Source organism: Pipistrellus hanaki (assembly GCF_964339955.1).
Source record: "Pipistrellus hanaki genome assembly, chromosome: 1".
Taxonomy (NCBI): domain Eukaryota; kingdom Metazoa; phylum Chordata; class Mammalia; order Chiroptera; family Vespertilionidae; genus Pipistrellus; species Pipistrellus hanaki.
The window spans coordinates 22359467-22383389 of NC_140503.1; the positions used below are offsets into that span (position 1 = coordinate 22359467).

General features: G+C 44.5%; 1 protein-coding gene across 8 annotated transcripts in view; it reads left to right on the plus strand.

The window, feature by feature from the left end:
• NUMB (NUMB endocytic adaptor protein) overlaps positions 1-23923 on the plus strand; it is a 119056-nt gene that overhangs the window by 89236 nt on the left and 5897 nt on the right. For all 8 annotated transcript variants that reach the window (XM_084892828.1, XM_084892823.1, XM_084892827.1 and 5 more), the window contains 4 exons: positions 14187-14261; positions 16516-16656; positions 19331-19535; positions 22357-22650. In XM_084892828.1, the coding sequence (XP_084748954.1) occupies positions 14187-14261; positions 16516-16656; positions 19331-19535; positions 22357-22650 (715 nt within the window). The remainder of the gene's footprint in view (positions 1-14186; positions 14262-16515; positions 16657-19330; positions 19536-22356; positions 22651-23923) is intronic.

Here is a 23923-nt window from a genome sequence, read left to right on the forward strand (position 1 = left end):
AGATAGTAAATCTGTTACTTAGCATTTTCTCATATCAATAATACCTCCACATGCCCAATGATACTTCACACAAAAGACATTTCCAAATAGGTCAACCAGCCTCATCCAGGCCCCACCCAAGGCACTCACAGATCAACACCCCAGCGCTATACTAACTCAACACATCCAGATCTAAGCCTTCATCACTTGATTCAGCAGACCCTCAAGTTCCCGCAAAAGTTTCCAGCCATGTCTGAGAGGCAGCCGTGGGCAGGTACAGGCGAGGAGCGAGCTGTTTCGGGCCTGGCTGCTCCGGGCCTGGCCTCTGTTGCTCTGGTTCGTTCCACAACCAGCTGCTCCGGGTCTGGTCACTGCCGCTCCCGACCTAGTTGCTCTGGACTTGGCTGTTGCTGCTACAGGCCTGGCCGCACCCGACCCGGCTGCTCTGGGACCGGTTGCTCCGGTCCCGGCCGCTCCGGGCCTGGCCGCTCCCAGCCTGACAGCCGCTGCTCCGGGCCTGGCTGCTCCCAGCCTGGCAGCCATTGCTCCTGGCCTGGCCGCACCAGACCCTGCTGCTCCGGGCCTGGCCGCTCCCAGCCTGGCAGCTGCTGCTCCGGGCCTGGCCGCTCCCAGCCTGGCAGCCGCTGCTCCGGGCCTGGCCGCACCAGACCCTGCTGCTCCGGGCCTGGCCGCTCCCAGCCTGGCAGCTGCTGCTCCGGGCCTGGCCGCACCAGACCCGGCTGCTCCGGGCCTGGCCGCTCCCAGCCTGGCAGCTGCTGCTCCGGGCCTGGCCGCTCCCAGCCTGGCAGCTGCTGCTCCGGGCCTGGCCGCACCAGACCCGGCTGCTCCGGGCCTGGCCGCTCCCAGCCTGGCAGCTGCTGCTCCGGGCCTGGCCGCTCCCAGCCTGACAGCCGCTGCTCCGGGCCTGGCTGCTCCCAGCCTGGCAGCCATTGCTCCTGGCCTGGCCGCACCAGACCCTGCTGCTCCGGGCCTGGCCGCTCCCAGCCTGGCAGCTGCTGCTCCGGGCCTGGCCGCTCCCAGCCTGGCAGCCGCTGCTCCGGGCCTGGCCGCACCAGACCCTGCTGCTCCGGGCCTGGCCGCTCCCAGCCTGGCAGCTGCTGCTCCGGGCCTGGCCGCACCAGACCCGGCTGCTCCGGGCCTGGCCGCTCCCAGCCTGGCAGCTGCTGCTCCGGGCCTGGCCGCTCCCAGCCTGGCAGCTGCTGCTCCGGGCCTGGCCGCACCAGACCCGGCTGCTCCGGGCCTGGCCGCTCCCAGCCTGGCAGCTGCTGCTCCGGGCCTGGCCGCTCCCAGCCTGGCAGTCGCTGCTCCGGGCCTGGCCGCACCAGACCCGGCTGCTCCGGGCCTGGCCGCTCCCAGCCTGGCAGCTGCTGCTCCGGGCCTGGCCGCTCCCAGCCTGGCAGTCGCTGCTCCGGGCCTGGCCGCACCAGACCCGGCTGCTCCGGGCCTGGCCGCTCCCAGCCTGGCAGCTGCTGCTCCGGGCCTGGCCGCTCCCAGCCTGGCAGTCGCTGCTCCGGGCCTGGCCGCACCAGACCCGGCTGCTCCGGGCCTGGCCGCTCCCAGCCTGGCAGCTGCTGCTCCGAGCCTGGCCGCTCCCAGCCTGGCAGCCGCTGCTCCTGGCCTGGCCGCACCAGACCCGGCTGCTCCGGGCCTGGCCGCTCCCAGCCTGGCAGCCGCTGCTCCGGGCCTGGCCACACCAGACCCGGCTGCTCCGGGCCTGGCCGCTCCCAGCCCGGCAGCTGCTGTTCCGGGCCTGGCCGCTCCCAGCCTGGCAGCCGCTGCTCCGGGCCTGGCCACACCAGACCCGGCTGCTCCGGGCCTGGCCGCTCCCAGCCTGGCAGCCGCTGCTCCGGGCCTGGCCGCTCCCAGCCTGGCAGCCGCTGCTCCGGGCCTGGCCGCACCAGACCCGGCTGCTCCGGGCCTGGCCACTCCCAGCCTGGCAGCTGCTGCTCCGGGCCTGGCCGCTCCCAGCCTGGCAGCCGCTGCTCCTGGCCTGGCCGCACCAGACCCGGCTGCTCCGGGCCTGGCCGCTCCCAGCCTGGCAGCTGCTGCTCCTGGCCTGGCCGCACCAGACCCGGCTGCTCCGGGCCTGGCCGCTCCCAGCCTGGCAGCTGTTGCTCTGGGCCTTGCCGCTCCCAGCCTGGCAGTCGCTGCTCCGGGCCTGGCCGCACCAGACCCGGCTGCTCCGGGCCTGGCCGCTCCCAGCCTGGCAGCTGCTGCTCCGGGCCTGGCCGCTCCCAGCCTGGCAGTCGCTGCTCCGGGCCTGGCCGCACCAGACCCGGCTGCTCCGGGCCTGGCCGCTCCCAGCCTGGCAGCTGCTGCTCCGAGCCTGGCCGCTCCCAGCCTGGCAGCCGCTGCTCCTGGCCTGGCCGCACCAGACCCGGCTGCTCCGGGCCTGGCCGCTCCCAGCCTGGCAGCCGCTGCTCCGGGCCTGGCCACACCAGACCCGGCTGCTCCGGGCCTGGCCGCTCCCAGCCCGGCAGCTGCTGTTCCGGGCCTGGCCGCTCCCAGCCTGGCAGCCGCTGCTCCGGGCCTGGCCACACCAGACCCGGCTGCTCCGGGCCTGGCCGCTCCCAGCCTGGCAGCCGCTGCTCCGGGCCTGGCCGCTCCCAGCCTGGCAGCCGCTGCTCCTGGCCTGGCCGCACCAGACCCGGCTGCTCCGGGCCTGGCCGCTCCCAGCCTGGCAGCTGCTGCTCCTGGCCTGGCCGCACCAGACCCGGCTGCTCCGGGCCTGGCCGCTCCCAGCCTGGCAGCTGTTGCTCTGGGCCTTGCCGCTCCCAGCCTGGCAGCCGTTGCTCCAGGCCTGGCCACACCCGACCCGGCTGCTCCGAGCCTGGCCGCTCCCAGCCTGGATGCTCCGTGCTTGGCTACTGCTGTTCTGGGCCTGGCTGCTCCCAACCCGGCTGCTCTGGGCCGGGCTTCTCCGGGCCCAGCCACTCCGTGTCTGGGTGTTCCTGGACTGGCCACCCTGGGCTTGGCCGCCTCTGCCTCAGGCCTGGCTGCCACTGCCCCAGGTCTGGCTGCTCCAGTGCTGGCCGTTGATGCTCTTGTTCTGGCTGCTGCTGCTCTGGGGCCTGGCCACTGCTGCTCCGGGCCCAGCTGCCACTGCCTTGTGCCTGGCCACTCTAGGCCTGGTCGCCGCTGTTCCAACATTCTGTCCCTTTTTTCTCTTTTTTTTTTTCTTTTAAAAAAACAAAACAAAACGCATTTATGTTGCAATGTTGGCTGGTGCGTTGAGTTCTGACTAGTCTTTGATTTTTCAAGATCTTCTTTGTATTCTTTCTTAAGTAATTTTACTATCATTTGCTCTCACTTGATTTCTTCACATTGAGAACTTCTTTGGTTTCTTCCTCCTTGTCCTGGGAGCTCAGCAGGTTGGCCTGTGGCACCCCTTTGTTCTCCGCGGGCTCCCGCGCTGCTCCAGCCTATTGCCGGGGTCGGCGCCGCCCAGGAAGCAGCCCCCGTCCTTGGCTCCGTTGCCAGCGCTCAGCAGTCGAAGGCTCAGGGGCACCCCCCCCACTGGGGGCCCCGTCGCCCGGCTCCTTGCTGGCGCCCAGCTGGCCGGTGTCCGGCAGGGGCTCCTGCTCCTCGTGGCGTTCCTCCAGTCTGGGGCTTTCTTTCTCCCTCCCACTAGGGGAGTCCAGGATCAGAGTCAACAGACTGTCCTCTGCGCACAGTGTGCGCGACTCCGGGGGCTCGGCCTTTCGCCGCGCTCCCAGGACTCCACCTCACAGCTCCGTCTCCCCCTGCCCGAGCCTGGGTCCCCAGGGACTGGCCCAGACCTGGAGTTCTGGGCGGTCTGGACTGAGGCTCAGAGCTGCCGCTGGAGGCTTTGTTTCTTCCGGCTAGGGTAATCCAGCATCGGAGTCAACATTCAGTCCTCTGCGCGCCATGTGCGCGCGACTCCGGGGGCCCCGCATTTCGCCGTCCCCCGGGATTGTCTCCCCCTGCCGGAGCCTGGGTCCCCAGGGTCTGGCACATAACTTGGGGCTCAGCGCTGCCGGTTCGGGGGTTCAGCCCAGGCTGGGGGTTCTATTTCCTTCCTGCTAGGGAACGCCAGGCAGCACCCAGCCCTCTCCTCCTCTCCGGCTGCGACCTCTCCGCGCGCGTGCGTGCGAGCGCGCAGCATGTCTCCGTACCTTAGGCTTTTTTTCAGCTCCTCTGATTTTCCTTCTGGTTTTCTCCCTCCTTCCTATTGTAGAGTTTTCAGTCAGTCGACTACCTGTAGCTCTGGGCAATGTCCACTCTACATTTTAGTTGTATTCCCTTGAAATTGTTGTGAGCTGCTGCGGCTAGGTGTATACCCGAGCAGCCATCTTGGATCCTCCCCAAAATTCTTTCTTTCTTTCCCAAGCTACTCTCCCCTCATTTTCTCCAACTCACATACAGCAACTATCCCTGTGTTCCAGCCAAAAATTCTGGATCTTATCGTTACTCCTTTCTCTCCTATACCCTGTATCCATTCCATCAACAGTTTCTGTCTCACTATCTCCACCACTGTTGCCCTGGTCCAAGCCAGCATCTCCTTTCAGCTGAATCATTGCAGTAGTGTTCTGTTTTCTCTGTTTTCATTGTTGCTCCTCTACCATCTGTTTTCAAGATATCAGCCTGAGTGCTCTTTCTAAGACAGATAGAGGTCTGATTGTGTTGCTCCCCCACCCTAGATCCTTCAGTAGTTTCCTGACCTATTCAGAGCTTTTTGGGCCTTGTAGGCCGCTGTACATGAATTCCCTCTGTTTCTTTTCCTGTCTTCTCCCACTCTCACTCTTGCCCCCTCTGTTCCATTCACACTAGCTAGTTTCCTTGCTATTCCTTGGACACACCAGGTATGCTTCCACCTCAACCTTTACACTTGCTATATTTTTCCATTCTTTGTTCAAATGCCCCATTCTCAGTGAGGACCCTATTTTATTTACCCTATTTTATTTTATTTTATTTTATTTTTTATTTATTTAGTTAGTTTTTTTTAAAACCTAATGGGGGAAAGCACCATCTATATATATATATAATTGATTTTTTTTACAGAGAGGAAGAGGAGAGGGATAGAGAGTTAGAAACATCGATGAGAGAGAATCATCGATCAGCTGCCTCTTGCACATCCCCTACTGGGGATGTGCCCGCAACCAAGGTACAGGCCCTTGACCGGAATCGAACCTGGGACCTTTCAGTCCGCAGCAGACGCTCTATCCACTGAGCCAAACCGGTTTCGGCGAGGACCCTATTTTAAATTCCTAATACCATGCTCCTCTGTGTTCACACACTATTTTCCTTCCTAGCTTTATTTTTCTTTGATTGGGCATATCACCATTTGTCATACCATACATTCTACTTATTGTTCATCTCTTTCTCACTAAAACCTAACTCTGAGGACAGACATCCTCGACTAAAGTTTTGTTCACTGCTGAGTCTTCAATGCCTAGAATAGTCTGTGGTCCATAGTAATTGCTCCACAATATTTGAGTTAGTGAATGAAAAAAATGAATGAATGACAAATGCACTAGTTTCAAGTTCACCTTGTAGTGAGAGAAATCAGACAGATTTAAAAAATGGTTAGCAAATTGTGTAACATTAACGTACCGAGAGAACAAAGGAATAATGTGAGAGGTTGTGGTGAAGGTTTCTGAGAGGAAATAGCACCTAAGGCTGACTTAAAACTATGACTTCCGGTTAAACTTAGAAGAGGAAGGCATTTCAGACAGAAGGAACAGCATTAACAGAATCATGGGGAGGAGGAGACCAACTCGATCATTCATTTAACTTATGGATATACGAAAGAAACAGAAGATAAGACCCAAGTTTCAGGCATGCATGACCAAGGGTTGGGGAAATCATTCATTGTGAGAAGAGGTATGATGAATTTGGTTTTGAAGAAACTGAATTTGAGATGCCTGTGGATTTTTCATTTCTGCTATTACAAACGTTTGAAATAAGAATTTAATATTAGAATAATTTATGGGTTTCCCACCTCTCCTCGATTAAAAGTGATTTGGCAAACTAGGAGAGCTAAATTGTCTTCAAATTTCTCTCCTTTGCTTTTTGGTTCATGATATGCTGCTATCCTTATTTTCTCCAAAAGTCCTCCTCTCTCGCTTAAGAAAATGCAGGAAATAGTGTGCATTAGTGTCCCAGATGAAAGCTTACTGCACTTTTAATGAAGCAGTCATTAGAGATAGTGCCTGTCTCAAATCCTGGAGAAAGCTGCATTTCTTTCCCTTCACTGCTTTGTCCTTTGAGGAATACTCACTGTATCTTAGAATTATAAAACCAAATCTGTTTACTACACAATTACATTCAGAAATTCAAATGTCATCACACTGTAAGACTTTAAGGCCCTTGTCATGTTTAAAAATGAAGCCATGTTTCCTACAAAAAGAAAGAAGTCTCTTCATTTATTACAAGGCACACCATGTCATGGTTGTCTGTGAATATATTATTACTCTGTAATGATGGTTATCTCTGTGTGTAGGTGTGACAAGAAGACTAATCCATGATTCTCTACAAATTGGATGCCTTCATGGCCTCTGGTTTGTAGCAGAAAGAGCTTTGTAAACTAGAATGGCAAATCTCTGTTCAGAAAGAGTGACATGCTCTGCCCCTCCTGCCTGAACTGGTGGCTGCTGTTGCTTTGTAACACCTCATAGCTGTGCCAAATTATGCTTCCATGTGTCTCTATAGCATGTCTTTACGTTGGCTTACCTTAGGACATCTGCTTAATCTTTTTGCTCTTACATGCCCAACAGAATTGTCTTGCTTCCAAATATTACTTCTGTTTGTTATTTAATTGCATGCTCTCACCTCACTGGGATTTTGGGCATCATAGTACTTTAGAGCTGGAAAGCACCTGAGATCTGAGATATAGTTTAAAATAATAGGAGATAAACACATTTGAAAAAAACAAAATGGAAAAGAAAAATAATCCAGGGACATAATTCTAAATGGGTTTAAGATTTTAATATAATGAATTATCTTTTCAAAAAGATTTAATTAATGTTCACTTTTCAGGGGTTACAGTAATTTACATCAGGTCAGTATCTGTGGCACATTACTTGTTTTGTTGAATAAAGTTTTATTGGAAAAAAGCCATGTCAATTTGTTTACTAATGTCTATGGCAGCTTTTGTGCTACAGTGGCAAAGTAGTCATGGCATAGAGTGTACGGCATGCAAAGCCTTAAATATTTATCTAGTCCGTCATGTAAAAAGTTTGCCAATCTCTGATTTAAACAATTTAAAAACTTATTTCTCCAATTGGAGACCTGAAGAACTTTTCTAGCTAACACCAATATGTAAAATGAAAGATCAACTGTAAGGATCTGTCAGCCTACTGAAGATATCACTAACTTGTGATCTTCATCCTTTTTCAATTTCTTTTTTTTTTTTAAATGGTGTCTACTTCAGATAGGTTTATAGATAGGTAGATGGCATTTTTTATTGTAATTAGTTATTTCAATTGCCTTTTATTGTGGGTAACTTTTAGATTTAGAGAGAGTGATCTTACAGTGAATTGAGCTTGTTTATGTTGTTATTTCTGTGTTATTTTTACAACCATTGTTTCTTCACTGGTGTTTTCATGTTAAGATTGCCTGTGCGTTTCTCTTTCTATGTTAGTTTCCTGACATAGTAAATTGTAATGGATCTAATCACTACCTGCTATCATTTCCTCCAGTATCAGCCTGCTTAATTTCTGTGTTGGTTTATATCTACCCATAGTAAAAGGTATTTAAGGCAGAAGATAAGTTTAAAATTCTAAGTTGGATATTAGAGAGTTGAGTGGTTACCTGAAAGTTATACTTACATTTGTCATCGTTCACTCATAGGTGAGCTTGAGCCTTCTGCTCAGATTTCACCAGTTTAAATTTGAAGTGCTCTCCATTTTAGATTCATTTTCTTTCCTCAAGAATAAGCAATTTTCTCTTTGTTGTAAAACTGTTTTTTGTATGTTGACACTAGTCAGTGTGAATTTTACCAATAAACTTGAAATTGTTATTAAAATAGAAAGTGTTGGAACAGTGGTGATGAAGTAATTCTGAAATGTCTCTCGCCTGCATTACCCCTACCTCGTTTTAGATTCTGAAGTACTATGTGGTCTCCTTCCTTCCTTCCTTCCTTCCTTCCTTCCTTCCTTCCTTCCTTCCTTCCTTCCTTCCTTCCTTTTTAAGAGGTGTTTGTGGCAAACTCACCCTCTAGTGGACGTGTACTTTTCGCTTCTTTCATAGCAGCACCCATGACCTGGCCTCTTTATCTCTACCTGAATAAAACTTACTTTATTCTAAAAAAAAAAAAAAAAAAAAGTGTTTGCATCACTAAGATGTATGTAAATTCTACATTTTATACTTAGTTATTTTTAGCTTAGTTTAGTTTATTATCATTTGGTTAGCTATCTTGGTCTTATCTCCTTGAGATTAGCTTAAGTGTATAGTTTTAGGCAAACAAAACAAGAGCAAGAACTTTTATCTTCTCTCTGTGACTTTTATCATTTTCTAAAAGTTTCTTAGGTATCCTAGTTTATATTATCAGAATAAAAGAAAAGTTCACAAATAATACAGAAGCATTGCTACTATAGAATCTGGGAGGGAAGTCTGAACTTAATTTCAACTATAGGTTCTCTGAGCCTTAATATCTCAGTACCTGGTATAAGTGGCAAACTAGAGTAGCATCCGAGTACCAGCCCCAGGAGTATGAACAACTGCAGAAAGACTTTATGTTTGTTTTCTTCCCCTCTTTAGGGAGATTAGAGGCTATGAAATATGACAAATACAGTGCCTAACTGATAGGTTAGCACACCACCATTATAAGGACATACCTCAAGCCCTGGCCTGTATGGCTCAGTTGGTTGGAACTTCATCCCATACACCAGAAGATGGTGGGTTCGATCCCTGGTCAGGGCACATACCTAGGTTGTGGGTTTGATCCAGGTGAGGTGTATGTGAGAGGCTACCAATCAATATTTCTCTCAACATCTATTGATACTTGCTCTTCTCTCCCTTGCCCTTCCTCTCAAAAGAGAAAAGAAAGAAAGAAAGAAAGAAAGAGAGAGAGAGAGAGAGAGAGAGAGAGAGAGAGAGAGAGAGAGAGAGAGAGAGAAAGAGAGAGAGAGAGAGAGAGAAAGAAAGAAAGAAAGAAAGAAAGAAAGAAAGAAAGAAAGAAAAGACATTCCTCAAAAAGTAGAGATGTTTCTATGACAGTATAATTGGGCCAAGAAAATTTTATAATTCCCTATATATGATAAGGAGACTAAGTGGGGAACAATCCCATTTTAAAATTGCCTTTTATTTTTCCCACCTTCAGCCTCCCAACTCCTTGAAGTATATCTAAATCTGTTGGCTCAGATATTGAATATTGCAGGCTACAATTGTAGTAATCAGTAAGCAGATTAATAAAACTTCGCATTTACATTTCTTACACAGGATCTCCAGTGCCAATGGCAGTCTTCTAATCAGCCATTTTCTATTTCCTCCAGCAGGTATTTAGCACATTTATTCCTTCAAACTCCTGCTCTGTCAGGCACTGTCCTGAGCTCCAAGGATATAGCAGTGATGGAAACAAGGCTGCCCTCACAGAACTTACCTTCTAGCAAAATCCTGACTGCTACTTAAGTGTTGGTTAAATATGGGCAGATACCGTTGTTGGTGGGATGATGATTGTCCCAGTTTTCCTGGAATAGCCCCAATATAACACCTGTTTCACTTTCAAAAGGTCCCAGTTTGGACAGAAAATTATATGACCCGCCTTAGTTCTAAACCTTTTTTATATGTTAATTCATTTAATCCTCATAGTAATCCCATGAGGTATATAAGATTATTAGCATCATTATACAGGTATGGAAACTGAAGCATAGGAAAGTGGAGTAGTTTGCCCTTGGTCATACAGTAAGTGGCAGAACCAGAATTCAAACTCAGCAGCCTGGTTTCAGAGTCTATGCGCTGAGTTTCCATGCTACACTGCCTCTAGATGGCTATTGGAAGTCTTTCTTTTACTCTGCACGTCTCCCTTCCTCTTGCTAGCTAAGTAAAGCAAGTGATCTCATTTCCTTCACAGATGAATCTGTGGCTCTCTCGAGTAAACTTCCTCAACTCGCCACTCCCTCCTTTACAACTCTGTCTTCCTTTCTGTGTAGCCTCACTCCATCCCTCCATTTCAAGGAAGGGGACATCTTTCTCTCTAAAGCTTGTACTCCAGCCCCATCCTTCCCACCTCCTGGGTGACTGTTTTCTAAATTATTCTTCTGTTTTTCTTGGGCTTTCCATCTCCATCTTTTCCCATTCAGCATGTAAGCATGATCTGTTGTTGAAGGTATCACTCTTTCAAAAAGCTTTACTGTTGGGAGGTTTTTTTTTCAGGTTTATTAATAACATAATGATGATAAATGGCTGTCAATTATTCATTACACTGTTAAATTTCAGGTACTGCATATATCTCTGATCCTTTTACCAACCCTGCAGATACTTTACAGATGAAGAAATGGAAGCTCAGAAGACGACCTAACTTACTAAGCTTATGAATAGTGGCACTAAATTCAGACTCATATTTACCTTCATTCTATTTTTGGTATATCATGCTAGTTTATCACAATTCTTAAAGACTTCCCTTGATCATGTGCCTGTCCCCCATTACCCTGTAGCTCTCCTTTTTGTAGAAAAGCTTTTTCAGAGAGCATATTTAATACTCATAGACTCTTCTTGCCTTTCATTTGCTTCTCAACCCATCCGTATCTGTCTTCCACCTCTGTATTAATCAGGACCTTCCAGAGACAGAGCCACCATCTGTTTCTCTCTCATATGTATTTAGATTATCTATCTCTACATATGTTTAGAAAGGGGGTGTTGATTTTAAGAATTAGTTCATACATTTGTGGGGCTGGCAAGTCTGAAATCTGTAGGGTAGGCCAGCGGGTTAGAAACACAGGTAGAATTTCAGTGTTATAGACTTCAGGCAGAATTTCTTCTCCTGGGAAACCTGTTTTTACCCATAAGGCCTTCTACTGATTGGATGAGTCTTCTTCCACCATATTATCAGAGTAATCTCCTTTACCTAAAGTCTATTGATTGGCCGGGACTGGCATGGCTCAGTGGATAGAGCGTCGGCCTGTGGATTGAAAGGTCCCGGGTTCGATTCCAGGCAGGTGCATGTACCTTGGTTTCGGGCACATCCCCAGTGGGGGGTGTGCAAGAGGCAGCAGATCGATGATTCTCTCTCATCGATGTTTCTAACTCTCTATCCCTCTCTCTTCCTCTCTGTGAAAAATCAATAAAATAAAATAAAAATAAAATAAAATAAAATCCATTGATTGTAAATGTTAATCACACATACAAAATACCTGCACAGCAATATCTAGACTTGTGTTTGACCCAACAATTGGGCAACCATAGCCTAGCCAATTTGACAGATAAAATTAACCACACAACTTCTATCACTATACTGTGTCTTCATTGCTAAATCAAATGGACACTTTTCATATCTTTTCTTATTTGATCACTGTGCAACATTTGACATCTTGGGCCACCCCATTACTTCTTGAAACCCTTCTCCCTTAGTTTCAATCACCCATTTTCCTGTCCTTCTGTTTATTTCTTTTCTCTGTTTCAAGGACTTAACTTTTCCCACTTCTTTAATTATTGATAGTCTCTTCTAGCCTTGGTCCTTCTATTATTCCCATGATTGATGTCTCTCAAATCAAAAATTCCATCTAGAGTTCTCTATTGAGCTTCAGACCTATTTTTCAATTACCTGTTGGACATCTTATCCTTGATGTTGCACAGACATCTCAAATTTTGCTTATCTAAAATTGAAGTCCTATTCTTTCCCTTCTTAAACTTGTTTTTGCATCTCTTTTATTCTCTCTTTTTAAAACATGTTTTTACTGATATCAGAGATAGGAAGGGGGAAGATAGAAACATGAATGATGAGAATCATCAGTTGGCTGCTTCCTGCATGCCCCTACTGGGGATCAAGCCTGCAACTTGGTCATGTGCCCCGAGCTGGATCAAACCCTGACCTGGTTCATGGGTAGACATTCAACCACTGAGCAACACCAGCCAGACTCCTCTATTCTCTATCTTAAATTAACCTCCCTACTCAGTTACCCAAGCCAGGAACCTATAGGAATCCTCAACTTCTCCCTTATAATTACCATGTAAAATTTGCTCATCTCCATCCCAGTTTTAATCAAGAAGCTCAACCCTCATTTTCTCTGACCTGAAATCTTGTGGTCTTTTTGCCTCCTATCTGTTTCTTTCCAGTCCCTCTACTCTGCTGCCAGAATGATGTTTTAAAAATGCAAATCTGTTTAGTTGTGTTTAAATTCCTCCAGTAGCTTCTAATTGCCCCCAGAACTAAGATGAAATTCTTTTGAAGGCCCACAAGGCCCTCTGTGCCTAGGCCTTTCATATTCTTTCTCTCCCACCATGCCTTGCTTACTCAAAAAAAAAAACACACATCATACTTTCAAGCCAATATTTAGAGAGCTCAGATTTGCCATGTCCTATTTTGCTATATTTTTTTTTCCTGCCTGTTATGTCCACTACTTCTATCAGTTCCCTCCTTCCTTACTCCCATCTAGGACATGTAAAAAAATTATTTCAGTACCCAATTCTGTCTTCTCCTTTGAACAACCTTCTTAGATTCCACAGATTTGACCATGCCTGCTCTCTGATATCATTATACACTAGATGTCTGGTGCACAACATTTGTGCATGGGGGGGAAGTGGGGTGCGCGTCCCTCAGCCCAGCCTGTGCCCTCTCACAGTACGGGACCTCTAGGGATGTCCGCTGAGGGGTATGTAGTGCTGCTGCCAAGACAGGAGAGGCTCCCACCACTGCTGCTGCACTGCCAACCATGAGCTTGGCTTCTGTGGGAGCACATTGACCACTAGGGGGCAGCCCCTGCATTGAGCATCTCCCCCTGGTGGTCAGTTTGTGTCATAGCAATTGGTCATTCTGCCGTTTGTTCGATTTGCATATTAGTGTTTTATTATATAGGATTGCTTTCAGTTCTATAGCACTCATCACTGTATTATTTATCTTTTGTTTATCTGAGTATCACCTTTCTATGGGCTGTAAATTCAAGTACAGTATTTCCACTGTCTGGCATATAATAGGCTCTCATCAGATGTGTGGTGGTGATGGAGATGGTGATTCCGGGGGGATCACACAGCTCATTTAAATAAGGCCATGTCTTCCCTACTGAGGAGTGTTGGGTTTGGACACACACAGAGGAGAATGGTAGACGTTTCTTTATCTCTCCTTGTCCCTTCTAGAAGCTGCTGCTCCAACTTTTAGTAGCTGATCCCTTTTGATGTATTCTTTTTATGATGTTTTGATATCCTCACCTTTCATTTTTCTTTTGTTTTATTTTGCTCATATCCTTGGAGCAGTTAGAAAGAAAGAAAGCTGTAAAATTGCTATTACAAACTCCCACTCTCCTATTTTCATTCCATCACAGAAGAAATTATATATCAGCTTTTCCCCCATGTGATTCTTATGTGCAAAAGAAGTCTTTTCTTAGCAGTAAGAAAAATTCATGTCATAGTAACAATATTTTCAACAGCTTTTTAATGCTCCTATGTCTCCAAAATGTCTCCATGCATTTAATGTCAAATTAAAAACTAAACTAGTTCTAAATCCTGGGAGAAAAAATAATGGTTTTAAAGACTGTTAAAGGAAGAATGAAAAATTCTTGGGTATTTAACATGAAAATTTCAGATGATCGAGGTCCTGCTATATACATTGGGGTCACATGGTAGTAAAATGGTCTGCATTTCAATTTAGACTCACATATTACTTCTTACTCTAAATACACTCATAGAAGCTACTTGTGGTGTAACTCCTTATGTATGTAAATTTATCTGACTCGTGATTTTCTTGGTTTATTTTTTAAATGGGTGAAGAATCTACTTATGAATTCTTTGCCCTTTATGGAATGTGGTATCTTGGTTTTAATATATCCCCTCCCCTTTACTTACTTTTATTGTATTTTTGTGCATCGCGTTTCTAAAATAATGGCTTTGGCTTGCCTTTTCCTGAATGTTTCTGCAGTTTGGTTTGAGTATATGGCTTGGGCACCTCTCCTGGACTCCATTTGTACATGTGAATTTTGGAAGGCAGAAGTCAGTATTTTCTATCGAAGATAACTTTTAAAAATATACATTATATGTGTGTCTCTCCTTCTTTCTTTTTTGGTTTCTCTTAAAAGACTGGAAAGAAAGCTGTTAAGGCAGTCCTGTGGGTATCAGCTGATGGACTCAGAGTTGTGGATGAAAAAACTAAGGTAAAACTTTACAAACTTAAATGTAACTGCTCATATGTCTTTTTAATTCCTAATGATCATTAATAGTGCCATTAAGCAGTTGTAGTCACTTTGTACTCTTCACTTTGTCCAAAGTACAATCTTCTAAGACTAGTTAATGTTTAAGAAGCCAATTAGTTACTCATTCACCTTATAAAAAATAGAATTCTCTCTGCATTTTGCCCTACATGACGCACACGTTTAGCCTACCAAGCATTTTCACTAATGTTAAGATCTGAGTTCTATTTCTGTTGTAACCCCACAAATTTGATGTAAAAGATGCTGGACCTTTTACCACAGTTTAAAAAAATATTTTTAAAGATGATGGACCACATTAGAAATTTCTTCTTGTTCCTTAATAGAACTCTGTTTTTAGAAAGTGATATTTGAATTGATTGCTGTTTAACTGAAAACCCAACTTAAGTGAAATCTTAAGGACTAGTAAATGGCTCATTAGATTAACATTTACTTAGGATTCATACAATATCTCAAATCACAGGTAGCATTTTGCATTTGAAAGAATATGATTCTACTTGCCTATAAAAATAGAGACCTAGGCCTTGGCAGGTTAGACTCAGTGCATAGAGGATTGGCCTGTAGACCTAAGGGTCCTGGTTTCGATTCTGGTCAAGGACACATACCTTGGTTGCAAGTTCCCCGGCACTGGTTAGTGTGCGTGCAGGAGGCAACCAATTGATGTCTCTCTGTGTCTCTCCTCCATTCTACTCTCTCTGAAATTCAGTGGGGAAATATCCTCGGGTGAGGATTAATAAGAATAGAGACACAGACTCTTCCCTTAGAGAGCATCTAGTGTTATACAAGTATATTAATACTTAATTTATATTTTCTAAAAGACCTAAAGTCTGGAGAAATTTTAGCAAGAAGGCAGTTGGGAGAAAGTCTGACCAGTAAAGAGCAGTTTGATGGGTAACTTGCCCGATACATTTTAAGTGATTTACGTAATATAACTGCATTTTAGTTATTTTGACTTTCTATCAAAGGCTTTTTCTTTTTTTAAAGTTCAAGAGAAATGATAGTGTTAAATGTACATGAATCTTGGAAACAACGATCATTTTATTTAGATTATTTTTAAGAACTTATAAGTGTTTTGTACATGGAAGCTATGTTTCCCCCTGGTGGTTGCTTATAGCACTGACACTAATTAGTTCTTTCCACACAGAGTGATAATAATAATCAGTGGATTGTCACTCTTGGACCCATTATGGGTAGAAAAGAAATTTTCAATATGTATAATCTATAAAGGGATCACACTTAGAATATATAAGTAACTCCTACATATCCATAAGAAAATTACAGACAACCCAAAAAGCAATTCCTTTGCTAGAGAGAAAGTTCATAGTAATCAAGGTTATGCAAAATAAAATCATTATAGCTGCCAAAATAAAAACAAATTATTTTAAAATCTTCAAAAAAATTAAATTTGTTTTGAGAGAGAGAAAGAAACATCAATTTGTTTTTCCACTTATTTATGTATTCATTGGTTGAGTGTTGTGTGTGCCCTGACCTGGGTTCAAATTTACAATCTTAATGTGTTGGGTTGATGCTCTAATCAACTAAGCTACCCACCCAGGGCTACAGTTGCAAATTTTTTAAAAAATCGACTTGCAAGTTTATGGAGCAACAGGAATTCTCAGCAATACTATATAAAAGCCGTTTGATTTAATTGTATGTTTTAGTACCTACAGCGTTATCTCAGCACCTAGGGATTCTAGACCATGAGAATGTCACACAGAAGAGCCTCAGAACCTCCAGATTTTTAAAAACATTTTGTGTAATATTTATACTGTGCATATACTGGGTCATTTAGCAAGTATATAAACAGAAAGTCCTCAAAATTAAATCATCAATAAGCTAATAAATACATAGAACTTTTGGGAATTAGGTTATTAAATAAGTTATATGGAAATTGGATTAAATATATTGATTTACATATATTGCATATTGAACATTGACTCTACCATAATAAAGTTATAATTAAAAACATATGTTTTAGAACATGAAGATTAGGTGAGAGAGGCCTCTGGGCAAAGGACCACATGGGATCTCTCTAAGGTCAAATTCTTAGTATTCAGACTGCTGGCCTCAGATCCAGCTATTCCATAGGTCCAATGCATTAGGGGTGAGGATTCTCTGTTGTAAAATGAACATTCTGTGTTCCTTCTGAGAAGGCTGAATAACCATAATTCTCTGCTCCTTTGTGTTTCCCTTTTTCAAGGACCTCATAGTTGATCAAACAATAGAAAAAGTTTCTTTCTGTGCCCCAGATAGAAACTTTGATAGAGCCTTCTCTTACATATGTCGTGATGGCACCACTCGGCGCTGGATCTGTCATTGCTTCATGGCTGTCAAGGACACGGTGAGTTCAACCTGGATTTCATCATGACTAGCCTCAGTCAGCAAAGCTCCTTCCGGGTTGGCTCAGTCAAGCATTTTGCACTTGACAAGTATGTGCTGTTACAGTACTTGGAAGTGCTTATACTAGTCTGTTTTTATTCCTTTTATTCAAGTAATCCACACTCTTGGTGTGACCCTGCATGAGCAAGATGACTGACTAGCTGAGATCCATGGTCATGAAAGGAAAGTAGACATATTGTGGGGAGGATGGCTGCCAAACTTTATTTGAAACTTTCATTATTAGAACCATTTTCAAGATCTTATATGTATTTATTTGCTAAGACATCTGGGTAGATTATATTGGCATTTGAAAGGTGCTTATAAATTTATTTTCAAAGAAACTCCACTACAAATGAAAGAACTGAGTTGGAATGTATTTCCAATTAATTAAAAAAGTAGAAATACTAGCTGAAACTGGTTTGGCTCAGTGGATAGAGCATCGGCCTGTGGACAGAAGGGTCCCAGGTTCTATTCTGGTCAAGGGCATGTACCTTGGTTGCGGGCACATCCCTAGTGGGGGGTGTGCAGGATGCAGCTGATCAATGTTTCTAACTCTCTATCCCTCTCTCTTCCTCTCTGTAAAAAAAATCAATAAAATATATTTTTTAAGAAAAGTAGAAATACTAAATTATGGTATAATGAATGTTCTAGAAATTGTTACATTGAATACTTTTTTTATTTTGTTTAAGAATAGAGAATAACCTAATGTATCATCCTTCATGTAAATTACCTAAACTTCTAATATGAAAGATATCTCTTACATGCTGCTGATGATTTTAACTATAGTTATAGTACAGCATTGAGCATATAATTTCTGAGTTTTAAAAGTTCAGACAGTGAGGCAGTATAGCCATTCACAAAGGTTACAACTTAATACATCCTTGGCAAGATTTAACCTTAGAGTGGTGACCTTGCTTTAAAATTGAGCAAAATATATATATATTTCTTTAGTTCTTGGAGACAGTGATATAAACACATATGAAGAGCTCAGGCTCTGACTCTGATATGAGTTCCAGACCTGATTCTGGTTCTCACTGGCTGTGGGTTTTGTAGCAAGTTACTTAACATTCTCTAAGTCTTAGTATCCACTGCTATAAGATGGAGATAACAGTTGCAAAAACTTAGATTAATGAATTTAAGCACTCTTAGCATAGGATCTGGCCCATGGTAACTGCTCTCAAAATAGTGACTGTTATTCCTAGCCAGTTTGGCTCAGTGGATAGAGTGTCAGCCTGTGGACTGGAGGGTCCGGGTTCCATTCTGGTCAAGGGCACATGCCCGTGTTGTGGGCTCAGTCTGGGTGGGGAGCATCAAGAGGCAGCCAATCAATGATTCTTATCATTTATGTTTCTATCTCTCTCTCCCTCACCCTTCCTCTCTGAAATCAATAAAAATATTTTTTAAAATAATGACTATTGTTACTATTAAGCTATTTCTGCCAGCTGGGTCCAGGGTGGGGCCTGAGGAGGGAGCTGTCTTCAAGAACTTCTGCCTGGAATCTAAAGAGAAAGAATAAGCTTCCTTGGCCTGTACCTCTGTCCTTATAGTAGAGCTGTGTGCAAATGCAAACAGGTTCTAACATATTTCATGCTTTCACGCCTAACCTCATATCATCCTATTAACAAGTTAGAAACTCATGTGGTTTCATGAAAAATAAGTCTGTCAGTTTTTAAGCAGTCTTGTGAAATTTTACATTTTATAGTCACGTGAGATCTTAACAGCTTATCATCATGTGAAATCTTACAAACAAAAAGCGGTTTTTTGGTTTTTATTGGAAAGAGTAGGAGGGGAGAGGAAGAGACAGAGGAACATCAGTGTGAGAGAGACATATCAATTGTCTGACCAGGGCCTGGGATCAAGCCTGCAACTTAGGTATGTGCCCTTGACCAGAATCAAACCCAGGACCCTTCAGTCCACAGGCTGACATGCCATCCACTGAGCTTTAACTTATGCCTGTGTGTGGATGGGAGGTAGAGTTGGGGCTAAGAGAGAGCTAGAAGAATATAGGAAGGTATAGGAGAAACCCGAAAGCCATGTGGATCTAGAATGGGAAAAAGTGCTTGGGGATAATAGAAAGGGGAACTAAGAAAGCTAAGCTTTCCTTTGCCTGATTCCCTTCTCATCCCTGGAGTTGCATTATTTACTCGAAGTTTTAAGTTTGCACCTTTTATTCCTAGACATGTTTACAGAATATTTAAGCTCCTGTACCTTGCCCTGCCTTTCCAGTAGTTCTTAGAAATGCTCGGTAAATATTCTCACTGGCCCCCTAAATAGCAAATAGTTTTTTGCATTTCAAGACTGAGAGCTTGAAACCTTCAGCAGTGTCTCCTAACCTGATGGCACAGCTACTGTGAGTGACAGCACAAGTCTGACTGATAATAAGAAGGTCTCAGTGGCTGCTCACAAAAGCACAGGTTGCTGATGGTCACTTTACCCAATGCCTATTACAGTAAAGTATTATAGGTATTCTCTAAGGTAATTTATTCGTTTAATTTGGTATATTAGTATATTAAAATCTAGGTTAAGCTCCCAACATTTTGCCTTGTGTAAAAACAGACTTATTTGTGGTCTAAGCTCATTTGTAAATGTTGGTACACTAACTCTAAAACGTTCCGTGAACCTTCTGTTATGTACAGGGTGAAAGACTGAGCCACGCTGTAGGCTGTGCTTTTGCGGCCTGTTTAGAGCGTAAGCAGAAGAGGGAGAAGGAATGCGGAGTGACGGCTACTTTTGATGCCAGCCGGACCACTTTCACAAGAGAAGGCTCCTTCCGTGTCTCCACAGCCACTGAGCTAGCGGAAAGAGAGGAGATTATGAAGCAAATCCAAGATGCCAAGAAAGGTACAGTTTGTCCTACTACAATGTGTGTTTATTAAACAGTTTTCCCCAGAGGGTGAATATTTAGAAGCTATCAGGGCTAAGTTTTCTCACAAAGAGAATTCTTAGCAATGTGTAACGATCTTAAGAACAAAGCTGGCCCTGGCCAGTGTTGCTCAGTGGTTGGAATTTTGGCCCACACACCAAGGACTATAGGTTCAATTCCTGGTCAAGGGCATCTACCTGATTCAGTCTCTGGCCCTGGTCTGGGTACTTGCAGGAGGCAAGCAGTCGATGTGTCTCTCTCACATCAATGTTTCTATTTCTCTTTTCCTCCTTCCCTCTTTCTTCCCTCCCACCCTCTCCCTCCATCCCTTCCACAAATCTGTAAAAAAAAAAAAATCAATGGGAAAAATATCCTTGGTTGAAGATTAATAACAACCAAAAGCTGAAAATCTAAACAAAGATTTTCTTTAGAGTGGTTTGTTTAGTGGCTTTGAAACTGTTTACCCTTTTTATTATGTTAAGCTACCTGGGGAAGATAAGAGTGCAGTTGAATATGCTGCAAAGACATTACCCTCCCTGTGTTTAAAAACAAAATTGAGCCGAAACGGGTTTGGCTCAGTGGATAAAGCGTCTGTCCCAGGTTCGATTCCGGTCAGGGGCATGTGCCTTGGTTGCGGGCACATCCCCGGTGGGGAATGTGCAGGAGGCAGCTGATCGATGGTTCTCTCTCATTGATGTTTCTAACTTTATCTCCTTCTCTCTTCCTCTCTCTAAAAAATCAATGCAATATATATATATTTTTAATTTTTGAGAAAATCTGTTCCTGATCTCTGTGAGAAGCAAATGCTGTCAAGAACCTACATCTTGCCTAGCCAGTTAGGCTCAGTGGATAGAGAGTCAGTGGATAGAGGGGCTCAGACTGAAGAGCCCCCGGTTTGATTCTTGTTTGTGGGCTCCATCCCGGCGCTGGTTGGGGTTCCAGGCAGGAGGCAACCAATCCATGTGTGTCTCTCACATCCATGTTTCTCTCTCTGAGTCTCACCCCCTCCCTTCTACTCTCTATTAAAAAAAATAAAAAACCTTTGGGTGAGAACAACAACAAAGAACCTACATCTGCTGCTGGGTGCTACTGTTCGCACTATATCATTACTGCTTTTTAGTGCTTTTGTGAAAAAAGCTCCTAGATTTTGAGAAGCGAGCCCCTAGCTCTTTCTCCTTTAGCCCTGTTAATTTTAGCGTGTGATTTCTACAGAATGTTTTTCAGATACACATGGTAGCGTAGCGGAAATGCCAGTACAAGCATTCAAGCTACTCAAGAGTCTGTTGCCTACAGTTGGGTTGGGTGTATAAGTGAGATGGCTTGGTGAAATGCTTTGCATTCTTGTGTATAACAGGTTGAAACAAATGTGGCATATTTTGGAATTAAACAATTCAGCTTAAATATACATTAACATAATTTTGCTAATTTTTACCATATTCTTTCAGTTCTAAACCAGTCATTTTGGGTAACTTCATTAATCTAATACTGACCCAAACAGCTCTAATTTTTAAGACCAAAAAAAGATACATATTTTTATTTGAAACTAAATTATTCGTTGTGATTTGTTCATTTCTCATAAGCATTTGTGCCAGGATCCTAAAGAATAAGAAACACCGTGTTATTTTTATTAGGAAATTTAATATGGCCAGCTGTTATTTAGTGTGCTCGGTGACATTCTAACTGGAAGTGTGTTCTGTAGTACCACCACATAATACTCTGTGCTCCGCACAGAAACTGCCAGCATGATAGCATCCCAACAGAGGGCTGTGAGGGGAGGAAGTGCTAAAGATTTCCCACATGCAGATTGGGTCTGGTACTCACATGGAAACGATCTCATATCTGGTTTACTCCAATTTAAAATTTTACTTATGTATGCTTTTATTCAAATGAGTCACAATGCATATTGTCCATGATTGAAAGACTACTTTATGCCATTCTGTAACATCTAATCAATCTCATGCTTATTTAGATTTTTCTAACTGCCACTCCCAAAGTCTTCTCCCCCAAACAAGTAAACAAATAAACATTGGAAACCATAAACCAGCCCAGTCAGCTTGGCTCAGTGGTTGAGTGTTACCTAGGAAGTAGGAGGTCACAGTTCAATTCCTGGTCAGGGCACATGCCTGAATTGCAGGCTGAATCCCCAGTGTGGGGTGTGTAGGAGGCAGCCGATCAATGATTTTCATTACTGATATTTCTATTTCTCTCTCCCTCTCTGAAATCAATAAATATATTTTTAAAAGAAAACCATAAATCATCATTTTTTAAAGGATTCCACATTAGAAGTTCATCTGTACTACTTTTTTAAGCTTGCTCAAAGTCTTAAATTATGGATCATTGCATGAAAATTAGAGATCTAGCCGAAACCGGTTTGGCTCAGTGGATAGAGCGTAAGGGTTCCGGGTTCAATTCCGGGCAAGGGCACGTACCTTGATTTCGGGCACATCCCCAGTGGGGGCCATGCAAGAGGCAGCTGATCGATGATTCTCTCTTATCGATGTTTCTGACTCTCTTGTCTCTCTCCCTTCCTCTCTGTGAAAAATCAATAAAATATATTTTTTTTTAAAAATTAGAGGTCTAATATGTGTGTCTCAGTAGCTATATCATGGGGCATGTAGTAGGTTAAACCTTTTATTTGTTTGAAAAATAGATCTGAGCCCTGCTTTTAACCTGTCTTTTAAGAGGCATTGGGAAGGAGATGGGTAAAGGACCTACGAGGGTTTTTGAGTTCTTCAGCTGTGTAAGCTCAACTTATTTGAAGACATTGCTAAGTTCCTCTTTCTCTTGTTTGACCTTTAGCTGAAACAGACAAGACAGCTGTTGGTTCATCAGTGGCCCCTGGCAACACTGCCCCATCCCCATCTTCTCCCACCTCTCCCACTGCGGATGCCACTGCCTCTCTGGAGATGAACAATCCTCATGCCATCCCACGCCGCCATGCTCCAATTGAACAACTTGCTCGCCAAGGCTCTTTCCGAGGATTTCCTGCTCTTAGCCAGAAGATGTCACCCTTTAAACGCCAGCTTTCCCTGCGCATCAACGACTTGCCTTCCACTATGCAGAGGAAGACTGATTTCCCCATAAAAAATGCAGGTAATGCAGCATCCACCTGACTGCCTGGTGCTCTAGTGCTGATCATTATCGTCACTTCCAGTTGAAACACTCATCCCACCAAACTAGTCCTACCCCGACTGCCCCCAGGCTGGTTTATGGTTATAAATATCTTGTACCATTTCCCATCGGAAAAAAATTGAGGTTCCTGGAGGGACATGTGAATCATTCATTTCTCTTCAACAGACAAGTAATAGAGCCATAAAGGGAATTCCTAGCCTGAGCTATAAGATTTGTGGTTTGTCCTGGTGGAAGTGTACTTAACTCTCAGCCAACCTGCTTTCAGACATCAAGGGTCTCAAGTTTCCATTCTTATCCTGCCATTTGGGACCCAGCAGGGAATTAATTATAAAGATAAATAGCATTACTATCAGACGCACCAGAAGGAATGGATAAGTGTTCATTGTTCTTGTGGCTGGTTGGCTCCATAGGGAGGAAACTCTAAACAGGCTTCCTGTATGAATCTAAGATCTGTTGTTCACCAGAGACAGTGGGCTTGCTCACACATATTCATTACCTTTCAGAACTGCCACACAGTCCTTTGTGTGGCCTCTGTACAGCTGAGCCAGCCCCGGTAGTTCTATCCTCATCATAAGACCCGGAGCTAAAGTGTCAGATCTGGTCAGTGCTTTTATTGGACTCTCTTTCACTTCACTCTGAGACACACCCAGCCAGCGCTTCCTCAGGGCGTGAGGAGGCTCCGTCTCAATAGGGCACTCTCCCTGGTGGTGGTATAAAAGCACAGAGAGTTAAATTCGTTTGACACATGAAACCAGGTCTAAAGAACGGTTCACTAGATGATTACTGAGGGTTGGTCCAGCTCTCAACTCCTATAAAAACGGAAACTCCAGATGCTTCAAGTACTGTTTTCAGTTTCCTTCTGGAGCAGAGAGGAAACAAGAACTAGCATTCTCTTTTCACAGTTGAGCAAATAAAGGCACAGCACACATTTATCTTCCTCAGTGACACACAAGTATCCCAGAGTCAATATTAAGAACAAAGCCTCAAGAGTCCTGGACCTCAGTTCACTTTTCCCTGTTTTCACAGTTATTATACTTTGTACTTTGGAGGAAAATGAGAGTGATGACATTGGCATGGATTATCATGGAGAAAAGGACTGAGCATTCACTGGTGCCCTTGACTTTAACCCATTTTCTGATAGTTACTAAATAGCTTCAGAGCTTAATTCACACCTGTGAACTGGTTGGAAGACAAACAGGTCACTCATGTCTTCCAGAAACTTCTAGCTAACAAC